The following is a 22321-nucleotide window of genomic DNA, read 5'->3' on the forward strand; positions in this document are numbered from 1 at the left end:
CCACCCAGGCGCCCCCTTTGAGTCTAACTCCGGGCGGGTTCTACCTTTACTTGAATATTTTTGAGGGATGAAATTGGGTGTCCTCAGGGTGTGGGTGTGCCTGGATGCTAGACACGGTTTGGCCTTGAATGAAGAGGAGACCATGGTGAGTGAAGACCATCATCAAGTGGGCCTGCTGAGAAAAAGCTTGGAGATGGACTTTGATGCCGACTTCCATGTCTTTGGCTTTGCCTCCCCTCCTCTGTACCCCCCCCCCCAGTGCTTGTTGAGAATCCACCCTAACCATAGGCCTGATTCTCTGGCACGGGCTTGGGAACTAGGATTCCTGTCCACCATGTGGCAGAGGACTTTGAAGCCATCATCCTAGGCCCTTCCTTGATAGCCTCGAAGAACATGCTGTTCTGCGCCACACGGAATGTATCGCTGACCCTTTGTGTTTTGCTGAAATATACTCTTACTAAGGGGGCAAGCCAGGAAAATACCCTTCTGGAACACTCCCTTTCTTTACCGCCCGCTGTATGAAAACCGTAGCTTCTAAGTGAAGGGCTCTTCTAGAGATGGGCATAGTTTGGGATTATGTGAATACTCTGCAAGACTGTCAAATTTAGCAAATAAATATGCAAGACATCCAGTTGAGTTTGAAATGTTTTTCTAACTGCTTGTGTGATTTTGTAAGTTTTTTGGAAAAAAGTGAATACAGGACTCTTAGAGCATCGTTTTTAAAAGTTATTATTTATTTATTTATTTATTTTGAGAGAAAGAGAGAGAGAGCATGAGTGAGGGAGGGCAGACAGAGAGGGATGGAGAAAATCCCAAGCGGGCTCTGGGCTGTCAGCACAGAGCCGCATTTGGGGCTTGAACGCATGTACTTTGAGATCATGACCTGAATGGAAATCAAGAGTCAGATGCTTAAGTGACTGAGCTACCCAGGTGCCCCTGGACACTTCGAGCATCTTAATAAAGTCCATGCAGTATGTAGGACAAAAAGAAATCATTGAATACAAGACATGTTCTGTAGACACAGCATGCCTAGCATTCCTCACTCTGGTATGATTATTACTACTCAGAGTTCTATGGCATTTACCTATCCATACGATACCTTTGGCTTTTGTACTCCTATATCAATTATGTCCATTGACTTCCACAATCAATTATTGTAATTTAATTAGGAATTAACTATCAACTGCAATTATCAGCTATTCCTTGGTCTTCTATTTTTTTTTTAAGTTTTATTTATGTATTTTGAGACAGAAAGAGACAGCATGAGTGGGGGAGGGGTAAAGGGCGAGGGAGAGAGAGAGTCCCAAACAGTCTCCACACTGTCAGCACAGAGCGCGACGTGGGGCTTGAACTCATAAAACCGTGAGATCATGACCTAAGCTGAAACCGAGGGTCAGACGCTTAACTGAGTCCCCCGGGCATCCCAGTCTTCTATTTTTTATACACCAGCAAATGTCAACAGAAAAATAAAAATTCCTGTTCCCAAATTTTGGCCGTCGAAATGTTCACGAATTACTAATTTGAATCAATTATTAAAAAATAATTTTTTTTAATGTTTATTTTTGAGAGAGAGAAACAGAGACAGAGCGTGAGCAGGGGAGGGGGCAGAGAGAGAGGAGACAGAGAACCTGAAACAGGCTCCAGGCTCCAAGATGTCAGCACGGAGCCGTATGCAGGGTTTGAACTCACGAACTGTGAGATCATGACCTGAGAGCCGAAGTCAGATGCTCAACTGACTGAGCCACCCAGGTGCCTCCCGAATCAATTCTTTTTAACCCACAGAATAAGTGGACTTGATAGAGTAGATAGCAAAGATGAAAAACAGCCAGTGAAGCACAAATTAAGTGGAAAGCAAACTGAGCTCAGCAGAACTGACAGAGGAGGAAGATGAAGTCAAGTGGCTAACACCTCATTTCCGCCTTCCGTTTCTTCTTCAGTAAGTATTTAGTGGAAAGCTTCAGGAAAGAGTTGGACTTCATTCATCAGTGTCTCTTAAAGGCTAGGAAAATCACTGCCCGCAGGCCCAAGTTGGGATGGGCAACGCATTCTGATTCAAGATAAACTGAAGTTCACAGAGGGTTAAATGCAAATAATCAAGGAGGAGTGTGAGATGTCAAACTTTAGTCTTTCAAGTGTGTCTTCCAGGAGGAAGAAAATGAAGTGCATCTTGACTGTATCCAGAGTCAAATGCTGCAATTCAAGTGCACACCACAGAACGTGGAAATCAAGACTCGAAATGCTAACATTTCATTTTAAAAAACACCATCCCAGAAAACTTTGAGAAAATAACCTGCATTCAGAATACATGTTTCAAATATGTAACAGGCAAAGAAAAATTCTGACAAGAGTGAAAACCAAGACTGTCGACCACACGGTCAAATGTCAACACTTTGACCACAGTGACAAACCCAAGCCTGAGGATGATGACCTTTGACTGAGCTACCAAAGCAAAGACCTAGGGTCTTCTATGTTTTTTGTCTCTCTTTCCTTCTTTCTCCAGATGACATAAGTTCAAAGGATCCAGGCAAGGACAAAAGAATAATACAGGAGTAGAAGTGTCACTTTTTTAATATTTCTTAATTTGCATTTAATGGCATCAAAACCGCCATCAATTGAAATTGAAAATTTAATTTAAAGAAAAAGCAAATGAATCATCGTTTAATTTCATCTCAATACCTGATCCCCTTATTCATGGCATTTTTCACTTTTAGCCAGTTATTTTAGATTTCTGAAGTCTATCTGGTGCTGTGATTTCCCCCTGAATGGGAAAGCAAACCAATGTGTGTCTCTACCCCGTCTCTACCCCGTCTGAGGAGGGTCAGTGAGTGAATCTCGGCTCTGCTGTCTGGGACCATTGGCTACCAGGTACCAAGCAAGTACACTATATTTTCTTACTGATATAAATCAGATTACACTGATTTGCCGCTATTGACTTTGTGGTTTTTCAAAGGGAACGTGACAGTTTGGAATGGTCTCACCGAGAAGGCCTGATGCATTGGACATGTTCCAGAACGCAGAAGGCTTTTTGGGTCAAAAACGTTGCATTAGCTCGATTTCTTCTCAGTTGGGTGTTGAGCATGAATCTGTTTCAGTCAAAAGACCATCCAGATATAATCAAATAAGTTTGCCACCTACATCTTTGGTTAGTTTGTTAACACCAGAGTGCTGTGCACCAAGTGATAATAAGTAAGTATGCTTGGGAAATGCTAAGTTTCAACCAGATATAAGTATAGAACTATTTATAAAATATCGTATGATTATTTTGATTTGTCAAAATACCGTATGACTATATGATTTATCGACTTGAACAAGTATTGGCTTTTGGGATGCTGCTTCGGGTAGTGCAAAAGATCAGATGACCAAGTCTTCCAGATTTGGCTGAAATAGATAAGCTCAATGGACACACAAAAGATTTCTCCATCTCATGCTTCATCAATATACCAAATACTACGCAAGTATGCAGGATTCCTCATCTTAATCACATTTAAATTAGCACTGATGTAAATACCATGAAGAGAATTTAATAGTGCAGTAGAAAACCTGTAAACATGCCCGTGGCATTATTTTCCTGTCGATTACACCGCAATATACAATAAAAAAAACCCATAAAATAACTAAAAGGGCTCATGTCTGTATATGCAATTTCGTTAAGAGAATAAAGATCTAAAACAATCTGCCATTAAATTATCAACAGAAAGAGAAAAAACAATTCCTGAATAATAAAAGAAAAGCCTCTTGTACATTGAGATTGTTCTTTAAACCCCCTCTATCACTAACTTTACCCCCGTTATTCTTACATCTGCATTAAGTGTTCAGCCCCCAGTCAGATGTGTGAGCCACATCTTCTCTTACGTGGAAGGACATTTGAAAATGTGGTAGCCTGAAGATAGGGCCGGATTTGCTATAATCCGTGTCGTCATTTCCCCGATAACCCGAATCCAGATTGCTTTCCCTTTTTCTTCTGAGCCCCAGTGTCCCCATCTTTATAGAATAAAACATCTATGAGCATATTTGTTGAGGACTGGCTCTCTTCATTGCAAACATCTTTCATTGATCGTTTCCACAATTATGCTTGAAAAGCCAGGATGTGCGTGCGTGCGTGCGTGTGTGTGTGCCCGTGTGTGTACGTATATGTGGGCTCGTGTGTATGTCTACACAGTGCCTCCCCACTTACAGTCACATTCTTCTTGAGTGAATACACAAATTGACCCCAGTTTGAATGAAATGAGAATTCACCTGTGGCACATTTAGCTAGTCCCGGCCCCACGCATATTCTTTGCCCCAAAGAAATGTGGTTCCTGGCCCCTAGATTCTGCCAAGAGCAAAATGTTACCCCTGTAAGACTCAGTTGTATGAGATTTATTTAAATGCTGGGGGCATTCTTTACACGTTATAAGATTACCAAAGTTCATGCCCCAAGGAGTCATCTGTATACAAATTCATTATCCTCACCCCTTGTGTTCTTCATGGCCCCATCCAACCCTGTGGACTTCAACATCTGAGCAAGTTTCCGATTGTAATGTGGCCTCATTTTCTTTTGTGCTAACTAGGGTCAACAAGCATGTACTTTAGCATGACAGCCGTTCCTCTCAAGTAACTTTTTCAATCTTGGAATATCAGTGGCACTTCCTTTGCAGACGAGGAAGGAGGTGGCTGACAAAAATATTGGCCCATGATAACAAGCTGAAGAAAGAAGGACGGGTCCGGGGGCCAAATGGGTTTGGGACCCATGGGGTCCCGTGGCTTCAGAAAGTTCCCTTGAAAACTTTCAGAGTGGACATTTTTCAGACTTTCGTTTGTATACAAATCACTTGGAGGTCTTGTTAAGGGACAGCCTCTGATTCTCTAAGTCCAGATGGGGCCTGAGAGTCTATATTGCTAATAAGCTCCCAGATGGTGCTGATGTTGCTGGTGTTGAATAGAAAATAGCAGTACATTCCGACCAAAAAATTAATAGCATCAAGTCCATTTGTGTATGTTTTCTCAACTGTTTACCCCTGGTTTGATCAATTTCACTCCTACAATTCAATCCAACGAAGAAAGGCAAAAACGGAACTATGATTTTTGTGAGCACAGAGTCCCTTGCCCCTTTTTATGTATTACCAGTAGCTTCCATTGTATATATAGCATTTTCTCTCCTTGAAAAGAAGAGGGTGCTTTAAAGCAATGGTATAAAGGAATACCGAACCACATTTCAACTCTCTGCCATAACGTCTTTGATAATTGTTTTGAATAAATACCTTATATGATGGCTGATATCCTGTATAGAAATGCACTTCCTTTCAATACCAGCATTGCTAACTGTCTGTCCACCTGGCAGGACATTATTTCAATTGCCCTACACCAAGTTTGTGGAAATGTAGCCCCATTTTAGGAAGTACGAATTTTGAGAGTTTGCGGCAGACAAAGCATTGGAAAAGGAACTCCTCAAACGTGGAGATGCTTGCTTAGGCACTAGATCCAAGGGGCGGGGGGTGATTTTGTATGTGTGTGCAGCTTTTTAGGGTGAATCCACACCTTCATGTTTTCAAGGTGACCTCTGCATTCTAAGGGAGCTCGGACGCGGAAAGGGCTCCCAGGGTTCAACCCGGGGCGTTCACTGACATCAGACGTTGCTCTGTTGTAACAAAAGAGTTCTCAGCTCCCTTTCCCTCTGCTCCTCCTGCCTGTACTTCTCCTCAAGCTTCTGCTTCTCAGAATCCGCACAGTAAAAGGTGCAATCTGGGCTCTTTCGGATCTGTTCGAACTGACTGAAATCAGCCACGTACTTTCCGTTCTTGGAGAGAGAAACTACAGGCACAAATTCAAAGCCCCAGTAGATCTCCTCTGGGATATAAGATGTGCGGCTCTGGCAGACCGCGCTGGTGGATTCCACGGTGGCATTGAGGAGGACGACGAGCTCAAACTCCTTTTCCTTCAGGTTTTGGGGCGTGAGGTCTCTCAGGGGGCTCGTCTCATCCAGCACGTGGTAGAATGTCATGGGCAAAATGAGGAAGGGGCTCTCCGAAGAGGAGTCCACGTGGAATTTGACGGTGGCTTGGTTGAGCAGGATCCGCTCCCCCTCCTTGGTGACGTGGGTCTGCAGGAGCTTGCCAGAGAGCTGGCATTGGATCAGGAGGCTCTTCCTCATGTTGGCCACCTGGATCACCAAACACAGCTTTCCGTTCTGCTTGGTGATAACCGCGCAGTGGCTGAACTTGATGGTCTCCGCCCGCTTTTTGGGTCTGGCAATCTTGGCCAGGAAGGTGCCTGTGATGAAGATCTCAATCAAGGTTGTGATGACCAGCTGAGCGACCAACAGGAAAATGGCATGAGGGCATTCCTCCGTGATGGAACGGACTCCGTAGCCAATGGTCGTCTGGGATTCCAGGGAGAAGAGAAACGCCCCAGTGAGAGAGTCCACCTTCATGATGCAGGGGGTGTGATTCGAAACGTCCTCGCTCGGCTCTAAGTCCCCATGAATGAACGCAATGGCGTAGTAGATCACTCCGAAAAGGAACCACGTCATCACGAACGTGGCGGCAAACAGGGTGAGCTTGTATCTCCACTTCATGTCGATGACGGTGGTCCACAAGTCTTGAAGGTAGAGTAAGTATATGCCATCCACTTTGTCAATTCGCACATTGCTGTGCCCGCTCTTGGACATGACTCGGGGCCTGTTGGTCTTGAGTCCAGCTCCTGAAGTTTGCCTCACGAGGGGAGCGCTGGACATGCTGAGGTGAACGGCGTCCATTGTCAGGCTCTTGGGACCACCTAAGGAGATGACGAAGAAAGATGTTCCATTACTGTCACGGGTGGTAGGACACCCAGAAAACAGACACAGGATAATCAGGTGAAATATGTAGGAATATATACGGACGTATATGAGAAAGGAGAATTTGGAAGGCAAGACTCGTCTGCTAGTTCTGGAGGAAGGCAGTAGGGTGGAGTGAGGGGCATGGAATCTGGAGATAAGCAAACCTGGGCTGAATGCTGACTCTCCAATTTATTTGCTGTGTGACCTGGGACAAGCTATGCAGTCTCTCTGGATCTCAGCTCCCTAATCTGTAAGATGGGAATACAACCTACTCCTCAGAGTTTGTGTGATGGTTAAATGAGATAATGACCAGAAAGTTTGCCAAAACGAAGCCTCACCCTCAAAAACGACGCTGAGCTTCTCGTTGTGAAATGACACACACATGTGTCTACCCCACAGAGTATGACGAATGTTTGTGTATACTCAGCTACCACAGATTTCCGATTCTGGAAAATTTAAAAATAAGTTGACCGAGCATAGGGTCAGTACTGATATAACTAAAACATACCATCTATAAGATAGTGTTGATGCAGCAATAGAGAATATTACTCCATATTTTTAAAACTTGGGTAATATCAATAAACTTTTTAAAAACTTACCCTTTCGTGTGGCATTCTCTGCAACAGAAATTCACTCCCCCCACCCCCACCCAGTGAATAATCTATCATCTATCACCTCTCCTACTTCTTGATTACATGGGAAAGCATTAAATTATCAAACAACCAACACCAACCACATAGTGAATAATTACACTTTCTTAATAGCTCGGTCGATACGCTGGTTATTCTTGGGAAAATGCTGTAAAATCCCACGTTAGACATGACATTTAGGTATGGCCCCAAATTTCTGCATTACTCCTTTAGAACCAACTAGAACCATCACAGGAACCTCTTTTCAAAAATTAAACAACAAGTAAGCAAGGACAGGCATCCGACGCCGTGGCAGAACAGTCCCACCTAGAAGACACGTCAGGCTCCCGCGCTAAGTCCCAGGGAACGCTCCCCTCTGCATCAACAGACAGGAACAGACTGGGTGTGAGGCCACACGGCGTCTTATACTACCTGCCTGGTGACGGGAATAAATCACCCCTACCTTCCTTGAAAAAGATGTGAGGGAGTACGGGAGAACACCACCTGGTCGGCATGGGTTTTTCCCACCTCACTGGTATTTGGAGGATAAAGGAACCCTCCCCCTGTCTAAAAAGGAACTGAATACAGTGGTCTGTGATTCATGCAGGAATCTTTGCCGTTAGAGCAGCACTGTCTCCATAGAAGTTTTGGAAGCAATCTTCTGGGCAAACCCCTTCAAGGAAAGTGAAACCATCCATTAGCAGCTAACACTTGTTGGGGATTCAGTAAGTGGTTGCACTTTTTAATTTTCCTGTTTCATGAAGAGCGTGTCATTTCCAGAGCTGCCCTCGAAATGCTTCCCCCCCCCCCCTTGGGAAGGAAAGCTACTTTTTCATTTTCACTGCAGAGAAGGGCCCTACGCTATTCAGAATGTCTTGTTCTTGCTGCAGCCTCTTCCTCGTATTTGGAGGTCGATTTAGAAGGAAAACACAGGATGAGCTTCGGCTTTATCAGCCCCTCAGCGGCATTTCTCAGTCAACTAAGAGGAAAGTGACCCCAACGAAAGTTTGGAAACAAAACGCCATGCTGCCATGCCGGGAGGCATAGCCACGCTCAAAACATGAACACCAGTAAGACAAATGCAGCTTATGTGGAAGTAGACACATGCACCCCGTGTGAGAGAGAGAGAGAGAGAGAGAGAGAGAGAGACTGCCAGGGGAAAGTGCATGCCATTCCATCCACTGGAATAAAAACAGAGGCTTAAGTTTTCAAGAGTGAGTGACACCCGAGTGTCCTGCGGGCATGAGCGGCGCTCCAAGCTCAAGCTCAGCTGTCTGCCAGATTCTGGAGAAGTTGGCCCCTGTGTACGTGAAGGCAGTGCCATGAAGCTTCTGTTTTAACCTCCCTTTAGAAGGGGCAATGGGCCAGGCTTGGGATGAGCTGGATCTTTTCCCTCTTTCTGCTGAGAGCTCTTTTCTGTTGCACTGCTGCCCATCTAGTGTTGGAGGTGACGACACCAAGAGCCATCCGAGATCGGTGGTCTTAAAAGGGAGAACGCGACCGATGGCCTCTGGGGGAGGGGTGGGGGTCTTGGGTTCAGCACCTCTCTGTGGGAAAGAGCCGCTGGGGGGGCCACACTCACGGGGTGAACGCGTTTTCCCTCCCTCTCAATCTGCCCTCAGACTGTTTACTACCTGGTCACTCCCTCAGCAGGTCAGAAGGCGTCTTCTTCGAGGCAGGTGGAACGTGCTCGCTCCCCTTCGCCCACCTGGCTACCAGGGGATGCTGCTTCTGCCTGAAAGAGAGAGGGACGCGTGGCGTTCACAGGTGTTTACAAAGAGACTGACCCGGTGAGACTGACCCTTAACCATCCCCCCCCCCCCCCCGCCCCAGGGCTAAGGCCCTAGCGTTCACCTTCCAATCCCTGGTATTCTGGCAAGGTGCCCAGAGTAGACCAAAGGCTGAAGGAGTGGTTTAAGAATTAAACCGAAGGCCCAACCACAGCCCTTCCTACAGAATTCCCACCCTGTGGAGGGAGGTCAGTAGTAAAACACCCTGGAAAGAGTGGGTTAACTCACCCCCATTGAGGCCCACTCTCAACTGACCAGCAAACAGGGAGGCAGGAAGGGGAAGTGCAGAGGAAGTAAACACCGAGCACTGGAAGGGAAGAGTCTAGAATATTTTTACTGCCTGTGGAAATGCATTATTACTGTTGAGTCACAGAACATCAGAGCTGAAAAGATTGTCAAACCCAAGGCGTCTGACACACATTTTTCAAACGAGGAGACCGACCCGGAGGTCAGAGCGACTGGTCTTCATCACACAGCTGGCTCACGGCGGAGAAAGAACAAAGCCCAAAGCCTTTAAAAACTAGACCGGAGCCCTTGTCCATACACCACACGTGCCCCTTCAACCTCCAAAGTGTAACGTAATCTGTTCGCACTTCGAAAGGCTCTTTTGCATCCTTCTCTTCTGGATTGCTTCTTCCGAAGGTAGCTATCTGCAGACCTCCCCACCTTTCTGTCCGTCTTACACGCAGGGGCACCCGTATGCCTCCCACTTCCTCTCTGGGCCGCCGGGTACTGTGAACAGTTACCAGACGTACCCTGTCCTCACGTCAGTGGCCCCAGTTATCGACCCATACGGCCCTTTGCACACTCGATTCTCGCCGTGTGTCCGCGGGGCTCGGCAAACGCTCTCTTCATCACTGCCCCTATTGTCACCCGTAACCATCATCTGTGAAGATCCTGCATCTCCTCCTTTGCACCCATCCATCTGACCCGTATGCTTCACCATTCGCGTGTCGTCACGCGCGCCCAACTGACAGCATTGTATTCTGCAGCAGACGTCGTCCTCGAAACTGACTTCGGGGTCCATACACACACTCGTTCCACATAATTTTATGTCACGGACTTAGGTATTCTTCCCCTAGTGGTTCTGCAATCTACCCGGCTTCACTTCTGACGCGTTAAGAAACAACAGCGGTTTCCAAAAGCTAAGGATGGAAAGAGCGATACAAGATACGCTCCCCTAACGTCCCCTCTTCTCATCCCACAAACAGGAAATATTCCATACAAACCATTAGAGTCTTCTTTAGTCTCTGGAAATCGTATATATTTCTCCGGTTTTCATTATCTTGTTCCGACATGTGGGCTGGGAATGTAATCTTAGCAGGGTGATATCTTTATAAAGTGTAGTCCTTGAAACTACTGAACGGAGAGGTCAACCTCCCTCTCTACTTCAAGCCAATAACGCACACATGGAATGAAGTCATTTATTGCTTACGGTGTGTAGCGTTTGTTTTCTGGAGATAAAGGAAAGAAAAACATATTTTTGAGACAGAACTAGACAGCGGGCACATTGAAAAAGGTATGTAGTGATATGACGAACTACACTTCCAGTCTTGAGGACGAAACAGTGAGAATGGAAAAAACTAAAGGGAGTTCCCATCACCTCCCCAGAGAGGAGAAAGTGCCAGCAGAGAAAGAGGGTCTTATAAGAATGGGTGATCAGGGGCGCCTGGGTGGCTCGGTCGGTTAAGCGTCCGACTTCGGCTCAGGCCATGATCTCACGGTCCGTGGGTTCGAGCCCCGCGTCGGGCTCTGTGCTGACAGCTCAGAGCCTGGAGCCTGTTTCGGATTCTGTGTCTCCCTCTCTCTCTGCCCCTCCCCTGTTCATGTTCTGTCTCTCTCTGTCTCAAAAATAAATAAACGTTAAAAAAAAATTAAAAAAAAAAAGAATGGGTGATCAAAGAAATCAGCCACGGTGAGCTGGAACACTCTGTCCTATCAGAGAGAAGTCAGTCTATAAATGACCAGAAAGCCACCGACCAAGTAGAAGACATAGGTATGCATGTAATAAGCACGAAGAGAGTCCGAATAGAGTTAGAAGTGGTCCAACGTGGGAAAGATCCAGATGAATAATAACAAGGGCAATAATAAAACAAAGTTGCAGATAAATTATAGACATCGTCATCAACATAGATAACAGTACGGAGCCATGTGCCAGCCATCGTTCTCAGTGTTTTCCACGCGTGTACTCAACCGTCACACCAAGCCCACGAGGCAGGCGCCGTCATTAGTCCCACGAGGAGGAAACGGAGGCACAAAGAGGTTGAGCGACTCGCCCAAGTTCCCAACAGCTGACATGAGGCAGTAGTGGCCCTGTGAAGCTCCCGTGCCTGCCCTCTCTGCCACCTTGACGAAAGTGCTCCAGCTTTAGCTGCATCAGAATCACCTGGAGGGGTCAGAGTTTCCGGTTTCAGTAGCTTTGGGATGGAGCCCGAGAATCTGTGCATCCAAGAATCTCCCAGGTGACGCTGCTGTTCCAGGAGTGCACGGTTGAAAACGACCACACTGCGATAGGCGGGTGGAATGAGAGCGATGGCTTCTCCCTCTTGACGAAGACCCTTATCCCCTCACTCTCCCGGAACGTTCTGAAATAACACTTGCACACAGGCGCGGAGAACATCAGGTTGTTAGTTTCCAGAGATGTCCAGTCTCCACCGTGCTCGTAGATGAATGCCATCCACCTCGTGGGCCGGTGATAAGTACTGATTTTTTAAAGCATGAAAGAATGATTTTCCCCCTCCTACGTAGCACGCCACTGATGCCTTCTAAAAACTTAGCACTCCGTTGAGTCCAGCTTTGAGAGTTTTCAATTTGTCCGTCCTGATACTTCATTCTGTATTCCCTGGTGGGCAGAAAAAGAACTGATTTTCAGCCACAGAAAAGCAGCTGATAACAAAACAAGGAGGCAGCAGGGATCCCTCAACCAAAACTCAAGTGATGTCGCATACCTTCAAGGGGAATGGGCCCCAAATCAAACCGTGACTTCGGATTTCCAGACGAAAACTGCAATTGGAGGGGATCTGACCTTAAGTTCTATCAAAACAGGTTCCTGTTTATAGGAAAAGTTGCTTTGAAAGCTTTCTTGGATATCAAATATTTCCAACAAAACATTTCTTGGACGATCTGTCTCCTCGCTATGAATCCAAAATACCTGGATTAAATTTCACTTTCAGGAACCACGGTTTTAACTAGTAACTAGAAAAAGACATGCTCGACAAGAATGTGCTTGGGGTTCACTGAACTCAAAAGGTTTAGAAATAATTGAAAATAAAATCAGTGAGGCTTGGCTATCCTCTCTTTGGATCCTGTGACTGTGGCCACTCAAATTCATGTGCTGGGACCTTTGGCTTTGGCCTCATGCCATATTCTTCCCCGCTCTCCAAAGCAGCCTAGGACTCGCAATTCTCAACTCCATCCGTGTCAGCTGAGGACACACATGGCTTTTCCCAGGTGGTCTCAGCAATGGACATGTCTACCGAGAAAGAAGAAGGTGGACAAAGTTGACTCCCAGCAGATCCCAATGGGTGGCTCTTTGGTTCTTATCTGCCGGGGAAATGACTCTTCATTCTGAAAGCCCATTTTTCCCCTCAGGCCCTTGAGAACTGAGCTTGATTAGGAAGAATGATTGGTCTTTCTCCTCCATAAAAATCTGAAGGATCCGAAGGGCAGTGACGGTTGAGACTATGGGAAATTTTCACCGAGTTTCCTCTGTCTTGATCTATATTTTGAGCATAAGAACTTGGATCCTAATCGACAAAGCTGTGGTTGACTACTGGTTGTTGTAGCTGATTGTGGCTTCCAGTTATGTGCTGTCCCTTTCGGCTGGGTCCGTCGAGAACGAATCTTTCCCTGGGTCTGTCCCTGGGAGTAGGAAATGGAGACTCCGTTTCCATCCTTTTGTGTCAGATGCGGTCATGTGACTGCATCAGCCAATGGAGCGTGAGCCTCAGTGACTCCTGCCCGAACAGAGGCAGCCGGCGGACTCCTGGCAGGGTCTCTGGTGGGTCTCGGATGGGGCAGCTCCTTCTTCTGGAGAATGGGAGAAGGGAGACACCAGTGGCTCAGCTACAGCTACAGCTGAGCCAAGGCTAACTTGCAACAAGGGTGAGGAAAAAAACTCTTGTAGCCTAAGCCACTGGATTCTTGGAACTGATTGGTACTGAAGCAAAGTCTAGTGAAAGCCTGACCACAGGGACACAGCTAGTGTAAGTTTTTGTGTCTTAGTATGACAGAAGGAGACAGGATTCAGTAGGCCGAGAGGGAAAGACTAGGACATGAGGTCCCTGGGTGGGGAAAAACACCTGTTTTGGAGTGTCTGACCACAGCAAGCCCCCTCAGGAGTAAGGTTCCTCTTAAGAATGGAACAGACCCCACCTACTCCCCCTCAGGTTTCCCTCAGGGATTTGACCAAAGACATAAGTATGGCCATAGACCACCCCTCGTACAATGAGAGCCAATCAGGAACGGACACCCCAGCACCTAGAGCTATCAGGCCAATGAGGGAAGAATCTGAGAAGGAACCAGGGGGAAGAACGGGGGGAGGGCTGACCAGAACCTTACAAAACAAGGACCCTGGCCTCTAGTCCTCACACACTTTCGAATGTCGCCTCTCTGTAAAGACAGCTTTCCTACTATTCTTCTTTCTGATCTTACATTCTAATAAACTTTTGCCCGCTGCTCATTTTGTGGCCGCCTCTTTGTTCTTCAAAGCCTCATGAGGCTTTGAATAATCTGTGATGAGAGACACACGTTATCATTACAGATAGCTTTCATTTGGGAAAGGGACTACTTAAAAGGAACCAGGAACCTTCCAAAGTAATGACAGACAGTATTGTATGCAATCCTTCCCTTTCCCTCATGAAGAAAGTATTTTCTTGATTTTCTAAAGGAGGAAACGAAGCTTAGTTGAAGTAATTGACAAGTGTTCACAGAGTTCATTCATGGCGGACCTTGTTGGCAAACTAGACCTGTCTCCAGAGCTATGTTCCCACGTGGCCACTGTGGCCCTTGGTCATCAAATTCACCTCACAAAGAGCATCTCTACTCATGATGAACATTCATGGAGCATAATGGAAGTTCCTGCTCACTACATGTGAGCATCCATTACAGAATACATAGCTATGGTTGATTTATTGCTGATACCCTGTCAGACCGTATAGAGGTGTCACATATTAATTTGAATTCTGTCATTGATTCTGAAAGAGGGACTGCTATTATTTGAGGGTTCCAGGTTAGGAAACTGGGATACAGCACGTGGTTTGCTTGAGCCTGTGCTCCAAGCCTCTCGTCTCTACGCCATGACGTCTCTAGCTCCCGTGGGCCTCAGATCACCCAGAGGTCTGGAAACATGGCTGCGTCCCACCCCGAGCTCCTGATTCAGCGGGTCTAGAGTGGAACCTGAGAATCTGCATTTCTAATAAGTTGCCAGGTGATGCTGGCCCCGCTCCTCTTGAGACTACGCTTTGAGAGCGTGACCTACACTATGCACGGCCTAATGAATTGCATAAAATATGTAGGAACTTCCCAAGCACATAAATTGGGTTGTCTCAAACGTTCGTCGCTTTCAAACAAAGGAATGGGCCCTTTGGTGTAAGAACGAAGAGAACGTTAGTGGGGTTAAATATACAATTATGGTAGCTGCCCAGTAGAGTTTTCAATCACCAGGAGAAGGGCCCCAGGGGATGGAAGTTCAGGTACATTGTCTTGGGGCAGGGGTGGGAATGAGAATCTGGGGGGAAAGGAAAGCAACTGATTGAAAGTTTCCCCGAAGTCTCCTCCCCGAATGGTGGGTGTCATTCTGTTCGTTGGCCAAGAATGTCGTGGGCCTAAGGGGGGAACCTAGACTCTATGGTCGGAAGAGTTGGAGCTGAAAGTTCTTAGTCTTTTGTTAAGCCTTCCCCCAAGCGCGTGGTGCAGGCGTGCCACACATAAAGGGGTTTGTGCTCAGATAACGAGGGGGAAGTTTTGCCTACCAAGCAGCCAAACAGCTCACAATCTCTACCCACTGGAGACCGACCCCCCTCATGTTTGTGTGTTACAGCGTCTGAGAGTCCTGCTGAGCTATGCCCGGCATTTCTAGCACAGTCCGAGGAGTGCGGACTCCGTTTAAACTCTGCACTTTGTATCTGGGGGGAAACAGGATGGAAGCAAGCAAGGCTTTGTGCCTGTCCATCCATCTTACGGGCAGGCGTCTGTCCGTGTTGCCATGAGATCTCTTGCGATGCGCTGTTCACCTCAATGGACACTGAAGACCGGTACCGTAGAAGGGGGTGAATCCGCAACCCCCCCCCAAAAGCTGCAGCATCAGTATCGCTTGGAAGTTCATTTGAAATATCAATTAAGCGACGAATGGATAAAGAAATTGTGGCTCATATACACAATGGAATACTACTTGGCAACGAGAAAGAATGCAATCCGGCCATTTGTAGCAACGCAGGATGGAACCGGAGGGTGTTATGCTAAGTGAAATCAGTCAGGCCGGGAAAAACAGATACCATATGTTTTCACTCTTATGTGGATCCTGAGAAACTTAACAGAGAACCATGGGGGAAGGGAAGAGGGGGGAAAAAGTTATAAACAGAGAGGGAGGGAAGCAAACCGTAAGAGACTTAAATACTGAGAACAAACTAAGGGTTGTTGGGGGTGGGGGAGAGGGGAAAGTGGGGGATGGGCATTGAGGAGGGCACCTCTTGGGATGAGCACTGGGTGTTGTATGGAAACCGATCTGACAATAAATTATATTTAATAAAAAAATAAAAAATAAATGAAATGTCAATTAAGTTTCACACTTCAGCTGCTGAATCACAATCTCTCAGGCGCTGCCCCCAAAACCTGGGTCTTAAGAAGAATCCAACTTCCCAAAGGATTATATGGCCAGAGCTTGTCAGCAATGGCTTGGTGGGTTGACGAGGTCTTTCTTGTGCCCTATTATCCATTGGAAAAGCAACAAGTACTCCTTCAAAGACAAATCCTGCATTTTGCATTGCATGTGAGTGTCTAATGATCCAATTTGCCGCTGTGGTCAAATACTTAGACTTTTCCCTATGTTTCCATTCCATTATTATTGTTTCAAATTCCATAAGTACTAAAAAAAATCCTTTTCCATCCCTAAATGTGGTTTGCATAGTTATACACTTTACCCCTCAATGCAGATTCTTTTTTTAATTTTTTTCATTCCATAGAACATCAACCTTTCTCTGCTCGGCAAAAACAAGTTTAAACAGACACAGGGTTCAACAGGAGACTCATTTTCCATTTTCCATGGCAAAGAATCTGAGCACTGGAATAAGGCAGAGGTATCATTTGCAGAATATTTTTGCAAAGACAGTTTAATTTCCAGCCCTTTATTTGTGAAAGAGCTGGCTAACCTAAATAAAACATTATACATCTGTCTGTTGTTACAAGTGACCAACTTAGCTGAACGTTATTACTTAATAACAGCTAACTTTCCTATAGAGTAAGAGAGTGCAGCAGCTAAAAAGCAAATGGAAATTTCCTTTGGTTTACCACCGTTCGTCTCTCCGTGCTCCGACATGTGAAGAACTTGGGTAATAGGCATACGCTCCCCTCTAATCACAGCATGGCTTGGATGTGCATTGTTGTGGAATGACTGGTAAAACAGGAAAATTTATGTCTGGGGGGAAAAAAAAACAACCAACCAAGACGAATTGTATTGCGTTAGCCTCCCTAACGCACTGCCCCCGGTTTTCTCTTCGGGGAAGAGATTTCTTTAACTCGTGGATTCTCACTCTTCTTGTCTGGATGAGCTCAAATGTAACACAGAGAAGGCGGCTCGACAGGGTCCCATTCAGATTTTAGCCAAAGAGAATAGAATGCCGAGCGTTTGGGTTTGTCTGACCGTAACCTGGAACACATTAGAATGAACGCGTCTGCTTTTGCCGACAGTACTCGTAGAGAAACAAATCTTTTATTTGGTGTATTCTGTTTAATAAAACTCAAGCTGAGCATGGCTGGAGCATTAAAAGTGGAAGGAAAAAAAATGGGAAGGCAGCCAGGACGGTTCGTTTTCCGTAACCTTCATCTCAGCACTGTTCGCAGAGCACCTCGGTGTTGTTACAATGCATCATTACATAGTTGGCAAAATTTCACGTTGATTTGCCCCTTAATGAGTCTCTCACTCCCTCAGACTCTGAATTCACCACCTTTAACCCCTCCCATTTTCCTTGCCTCACACACATAATATTTTTACTATAATAAAGGCATAGAGATATAAAAAAGCGTATCACGTTATAAATCTACATACCGATTTCAGGCTGCCTTGTTTTTCTGGCTGCACGCGGACTACTTTTTCTTCTGTTTAGAATAAATTTGGAATTGTTGGTCTCTATCAATTGATGATTAATGGCCTCGGGGGTGATTCACCTGGACACAAGAGTGGAATTCTTCTCCTTGTTGTTTTCCACGCACACCATTATCATAATTGGAATCTCGTCCCAGACAAAGGAAATTAGGGCTTTTGCTTGATTTGGAACCTAGTTACTTAACAATGGGATCAGTGTCAAAAGATTTTGAAATTCAGTCTCACTGTCGGCTTAAACTTTGACCACGTTTCTCTGATAGAGAAACTGGATATCACAGGATCTCAGGGGAACACAGTTTATACCCAAATTCTTGGATTGTGGTCAAATGACTTGAAGGAATGGTCATATTTCTGAGCTGTCTGCCTGTTGCAAAGTTGAAAACATAGGAGCTTATGGTGACTGAGTGATCATAAGAAAATCTCAAACTTCAAAATCCCTTTCCATCCAATCAAAGTCTGAGACCCTTGGCAGTTAAGTAATCTCCATCAGTAAACAGTATAAGAAGACACTTTCTAACCATCTATAGTTAATTAGCTGGAGGACTATCAGCCCAATTTTGGTGATTTTAGGGGTTGCCAGGTAGAATAGGAGATTCCCGGTCAGAAATGAATTTCAGGCAAACCACCAATGATTTTCTACTATAACTATGTCCCATGCAATATTTGATATATACTTACACTAAAATTATTTTTTGTTTATCTGAAATCCATAAATATGTACTATATAGATATAGTACAAAGGAGACCTATATATATATTTTTTAATTAATGTTTATTTTTGAGAGAGAGAGAGACAGAGCACGAGCCGGGGAGGGGCAGAGAAAGAAAGACACAGAATCCGAAGCAGGCTCCAGGCTCCGAGCTGCCAGCACAGAGCCTGACACGGTGCTCGAACTCACAGACCGTGAGATCATGATCAGAGCTGAAGTCAGACACTCAACCGACTGAGCCACCCAGGCGCCCCAAGAGACCTATATTTTTATTTTCTGAATCTGGCATCTCTAGGGAAGAACAAATGTATGCTCGTGGGTAGCTCAGAAGGTCAAAAAATGTAAAGACAAGTTTACTGCACAGACGACATTCTTAGAAGAGCAGCCGGTACTGGGAACCCTGCTGACTAATGTGACCATTGTAGGATGACAGAGAGTGGGGTCATTTCATGCCTGGTTCACCAGAAAGTATCAGAAAGTCTAGCTAGCCGGTCTCAGTTTTCATCTTTTAGCTCGGGGGTCCTTAACCACTTCTGCGTTAGGATCCTGGTGGTCAAACTGCCTTCCCAGAATGGGTTTACGCAGATGAAAATGATAGAAATATGATTACAGGGGCGCCTGGATGGCTCGGTCAGTTAAACGCCTGACTCTTGGTTTCGGCTCAGGTCATGATCTCACAGTTCATCAACTTGAGCCTCATGTCGGGCTTGACTCTGACAGCACAGAGCCTGCTTGGGATTTTCTCTCTCTCTCTCTCTCTCTCTCTCTCTCTCTGCCCCTCCCAAGCTTGTTCCCTCTCTCACTCTCAAAAAAGAAATAAATAAACATTAAGAAAAAAAAAGAAATATGATTACAAATGACACCGGTGACAGTAAAAGGCACTCATTAAAGCATTTACAAAAACAAAATTGGGCTTCTTTTTCAAGCATTATTTAATAAGCGCTAATGTTTTGAAAGTGCAGTGAGCAGAAATGGCGTTTCGAATCTTGGAAACAACTGTACGTAAAGCGGAAATACTACGATTCCCCCTGTGACCGAATCCCAGTTGGGGGTAGAAGGGTTGCAAAAAAAGTATACATTTTGCTTACAGGTGATTGAGGGTGAACCGTCCCTCCCCCGCCCCAGCCTAGGCCACGGACACTCTACCCCTAGCCTCCCCAGACTCCATGGACCTGGGTTTAAACCCTGCTGTGCATGAGGCCCCACGTGCTGGTCCTGTCGCAGAAATTAAGCCAATGTATTAAATCCTCCCCGACTGATTTCCCCAGGGACGCCCCTGACCCTTGTAACTGGATTTGCCTCTTCTAGAAGAGTAGCTGGGATACCGAACAACCAGAAGCACAGTCCGTTCCTTATCTGGCGGGACATCACTGCACGGCCCGGGGTGGGCAGCGACCGGAACGATTCGTGTGACGGTCCCCGTGGGGAGACACCCCCTCACCCCTTACTAGGAAGCCACCCTACGGTATCTTCTGACGAGGAAACAAAGGGGGAAACGACAGCTCAGAAACACATGGGAGCCGCTGCCTTCAGAGCCTGACACATTGCATTTCCCAGAATTGTGAAGCTGGATTTTTACAGCAAATGTACTACTCGGGCACATGCAACTTTATGTTACCATGATTTCATCATAACTCTTGCCAGGAAGAAAGAAAGCTTACTCATGCACAGAGTAGCTGTTCTGACAACACTCCTCTTTATAAATCCTCCCTACGGCTGCCAGGATAAGCCTTGCTCACCTTTGCAAAGCTAAAGTCTCCAGCTCTGCTCCCGCTTTACCTTTCTTCCCTTCAGGATGTAGCCTGGGTGCATCGTGGCCTCTTCCCCCCCGAGTTCAGTGCCCTCGGGGCTCCTGTCTCCCGCCTGCCACTCCTTCCTGAAGGTTCTCATTCTCCCCTTCTCGGGTTAATTTCCGCCTGTTCTTTAAAAGTCAGGTTGAACATTACCTCCTCTGGGCTTAAAAAAAAAAAAAGCCTTTCTTCATAAACAGCATAAAGGTTAAGAGTACAGGGTCCTGCTTCTGTTAATAGTAGCTGTGTGACTTTCGACAGCTTACTTAACCCCTCTGGGCTCAGTTTCTCATGTGCGGAATAGTGACACTGAAAATTCTTACACATGATGGGGCCGTGTGAGGTTATAGTACATAAAGCACCATAGCGTGCTGCCTGCTCACACTAATTATTATATAAGAGCTATTATCATTAGGTGCTTACAATAAACAAAATGTACGGAATATGACGTACCAAAAGGAAATTCTGGTTCACGCAGACGACAGCGGAGGGTTCTTACTTTGATTATAGCAAGTTCTTGTCAGTGAATAAAAAACCATTGCTCCCCCCTGCCCCAAACAGCAACCTTTATAGACATATACTTCAAAAACATTTAAAAGGTGGAAAGTCTGAAGGTATTTCATTACTCGTTCGTTCATCTGAACGCCAAGAGATCACTGAGCACCTGTTATGTGCTAGGCTCGGCACCGGGTGCCGGAGCTCCAGCAGGGAATCAGAGACCAGCGTGGTTCTTGCTTTCAGGCAGCTGATGATAGAGCAGGGAAGGGAGGGATTAGATAAACCAGGAGAGGAATGTTTAAAGGTATTTGTGGGAAGCCTTAGGGAGAAATTCAGCACCGGATGGGAGAATCGAACCCGGGCTGTGTCATACATCCTAGTCTGGGGTCCCGGGAAGGCTTCCCTGGCGTTAAGGGGGAGACGTAAAGACTGAGGAGCACTCGGCAGGTAGGTAAGCGGGCTTGGAGTGAGAGGAGCGTTCCGGCCAGAGGGACACACGGTGTCTGCAAAGGCCCCGGGTGGCACGGAGCTTGCACCTTCCAGGGAGCAGGGGACTGGAGCAGAGTCAGGCAGGAGCTCGGGGCAGAGCCACGCCTCGCAGGACTTGGGGGCTCCTTGAGGACATCGCCTTCATCCTAGGGGAACGAGAAGCCTCTCAGGGTTTCAGTCAAGGAAGAGAGGACCACCCTGGCTTTTAAAGTCACCGTGTTTGACACAACATGCAGAATCAGTTGGGAGAGGCTAGCATAGATGCTGGAAGGCTGGAGAGCTGGTGCTTTCGGTAATCCAAGCTATAAATACCGGTGCGTGGACAAGGACAGCGTCAGCCGACTGAGAGGAGCGGGGGAGGCTCTGAGTTACCTTTTCCAGACAGGGTCAATAGGCACTTGTAACAGGTGGGGGGCAGGGAGCAGGTGAGGTCTCCAAAATGACTCCTGACCTCCGGGCATGAAGATAAGGGGGATGGGATGTGGGGGGGGGGTGTTAAAATGAACATACTCATTCAGAGGAGACTGGATCTTCCACCAGAATTTAAAAATCATTCATAGATTCTCAGACACCCGTGCTGTTCAAACACTTGGATGGTATATGTGTGCGGAGCTCACCCCTGGTGACCCAGCCCCTGCAGGGGTGAGGTCTGGGGGAGCGCTCCGGGGTATGGGCAGGACAGACCTGAGCAGAGATAAGACCTGGGGTCTGGGCTGATGTTCACAAGAGAGGGCTGGGCAGGAGGGATGCCTTTAATGTTTCATCCTGCAAATGGAATTTGAAACGTGTAAGTGGATGAGATTCTCCCGGACACGGAGTGTGGGAGAAGCAGTCCCCGTCTGAGCCTTGGGCAGCCCTGGGGACTGGCAGAGTTGGAGGCATTGGCAAATGAGACCTAGAAGCCACTGGTCCAAGAAAAGTCATCACAGATTTTTAGAGACATGTCAGCCCATCTTGTCGCCCATACAGAGATGAACAGCTTCATAGATGGCTTCAGACAGGTCACTCGCCGTGGTATTTTCTGGTGGAAACTGACAAAGTTACACCCAAAGTTTAAAATCTTTACTTAGGGGCGCCTGGGTGGCTCAGTCGGTTAAGCCTCCGACTTTGGCTCAGGTCATGACCTCACGGCTTGTGAGTTCGAGCCCCTCGTCGGGCTCTGGGCTGACGGCTCAGAGCCAGGAGCCCGCTTCGGATTCTGTGTCCCCCTCACTCTCTGCCCCTCCCCTGCTCGTGCTCTGTCTCTCACTCCTTCCAAAATAAATAAACATTAAATTTGTTTTTTAAACTCTTTATTTC

The 22321-nt window shown here is 46.4% G+C and overlaps 1 protein-coding gene across 8 annotated transcripts in view; it reads right to left on the reverse strand.

Annotated features, from left to right (window-relative positions):
• Positions 1 to 4345: 4345 nt before the first annotated feature.
• KCNJ15 (potassium inwardly rectifying channel subfamily J member 15) overlaps positions 4346 to 22321 on the reverse strand; it is a 76759-nt gene continuing 58783 nt past the window's right edge. For 3 of the 8 annotated variants that reach the window (XM_042903353.1, XM_042903349.1, XM_042903352.1), the window contains 3 exons: positions 9060 to 9160; positions 7135 to 7242; positions 4346 to 6753 (listed from right to left, as the gene is read on the reverse strand). In XM_042903353.1, the coding sequence (XP_042759287.1) occupies positions 5606 to 6753; positions 7135 to 7180 (1194 nt within the window). In that variant the 5' untranslated portion in view covers positions 7181 to 7242; positions 9060 to 9160 and the 3' untranslated portion in view covers positions 4346 to 5605. Of the gene's footprint in view, positions 6754 to 7134; positions 7243 to 9059; positions 9161 to 9443; positions 9523 to 10444; positions 10670 to 12063; positions 13245 to 22321 lie in introns of those variants that run through there. The other 5 variants (XM_042903354.1, XM_042903350.1, XM_042903351.1 and 2 more) reach the window with 4 other exon arrangements.

Source organism: Panthera leo, chromosome C2, assembly GCF_018350215.1.
Source record: "Panthera leo isolate Ple1 chromosome C2, P.leo_Ple1_pat1.1, whole genome shotgun sequence".
Lineage (NCBI taxonomy): Eukaryota > Metazoa > Chordata > Mammalia > Carnivora > Felidae > Panthera > Panthera leo.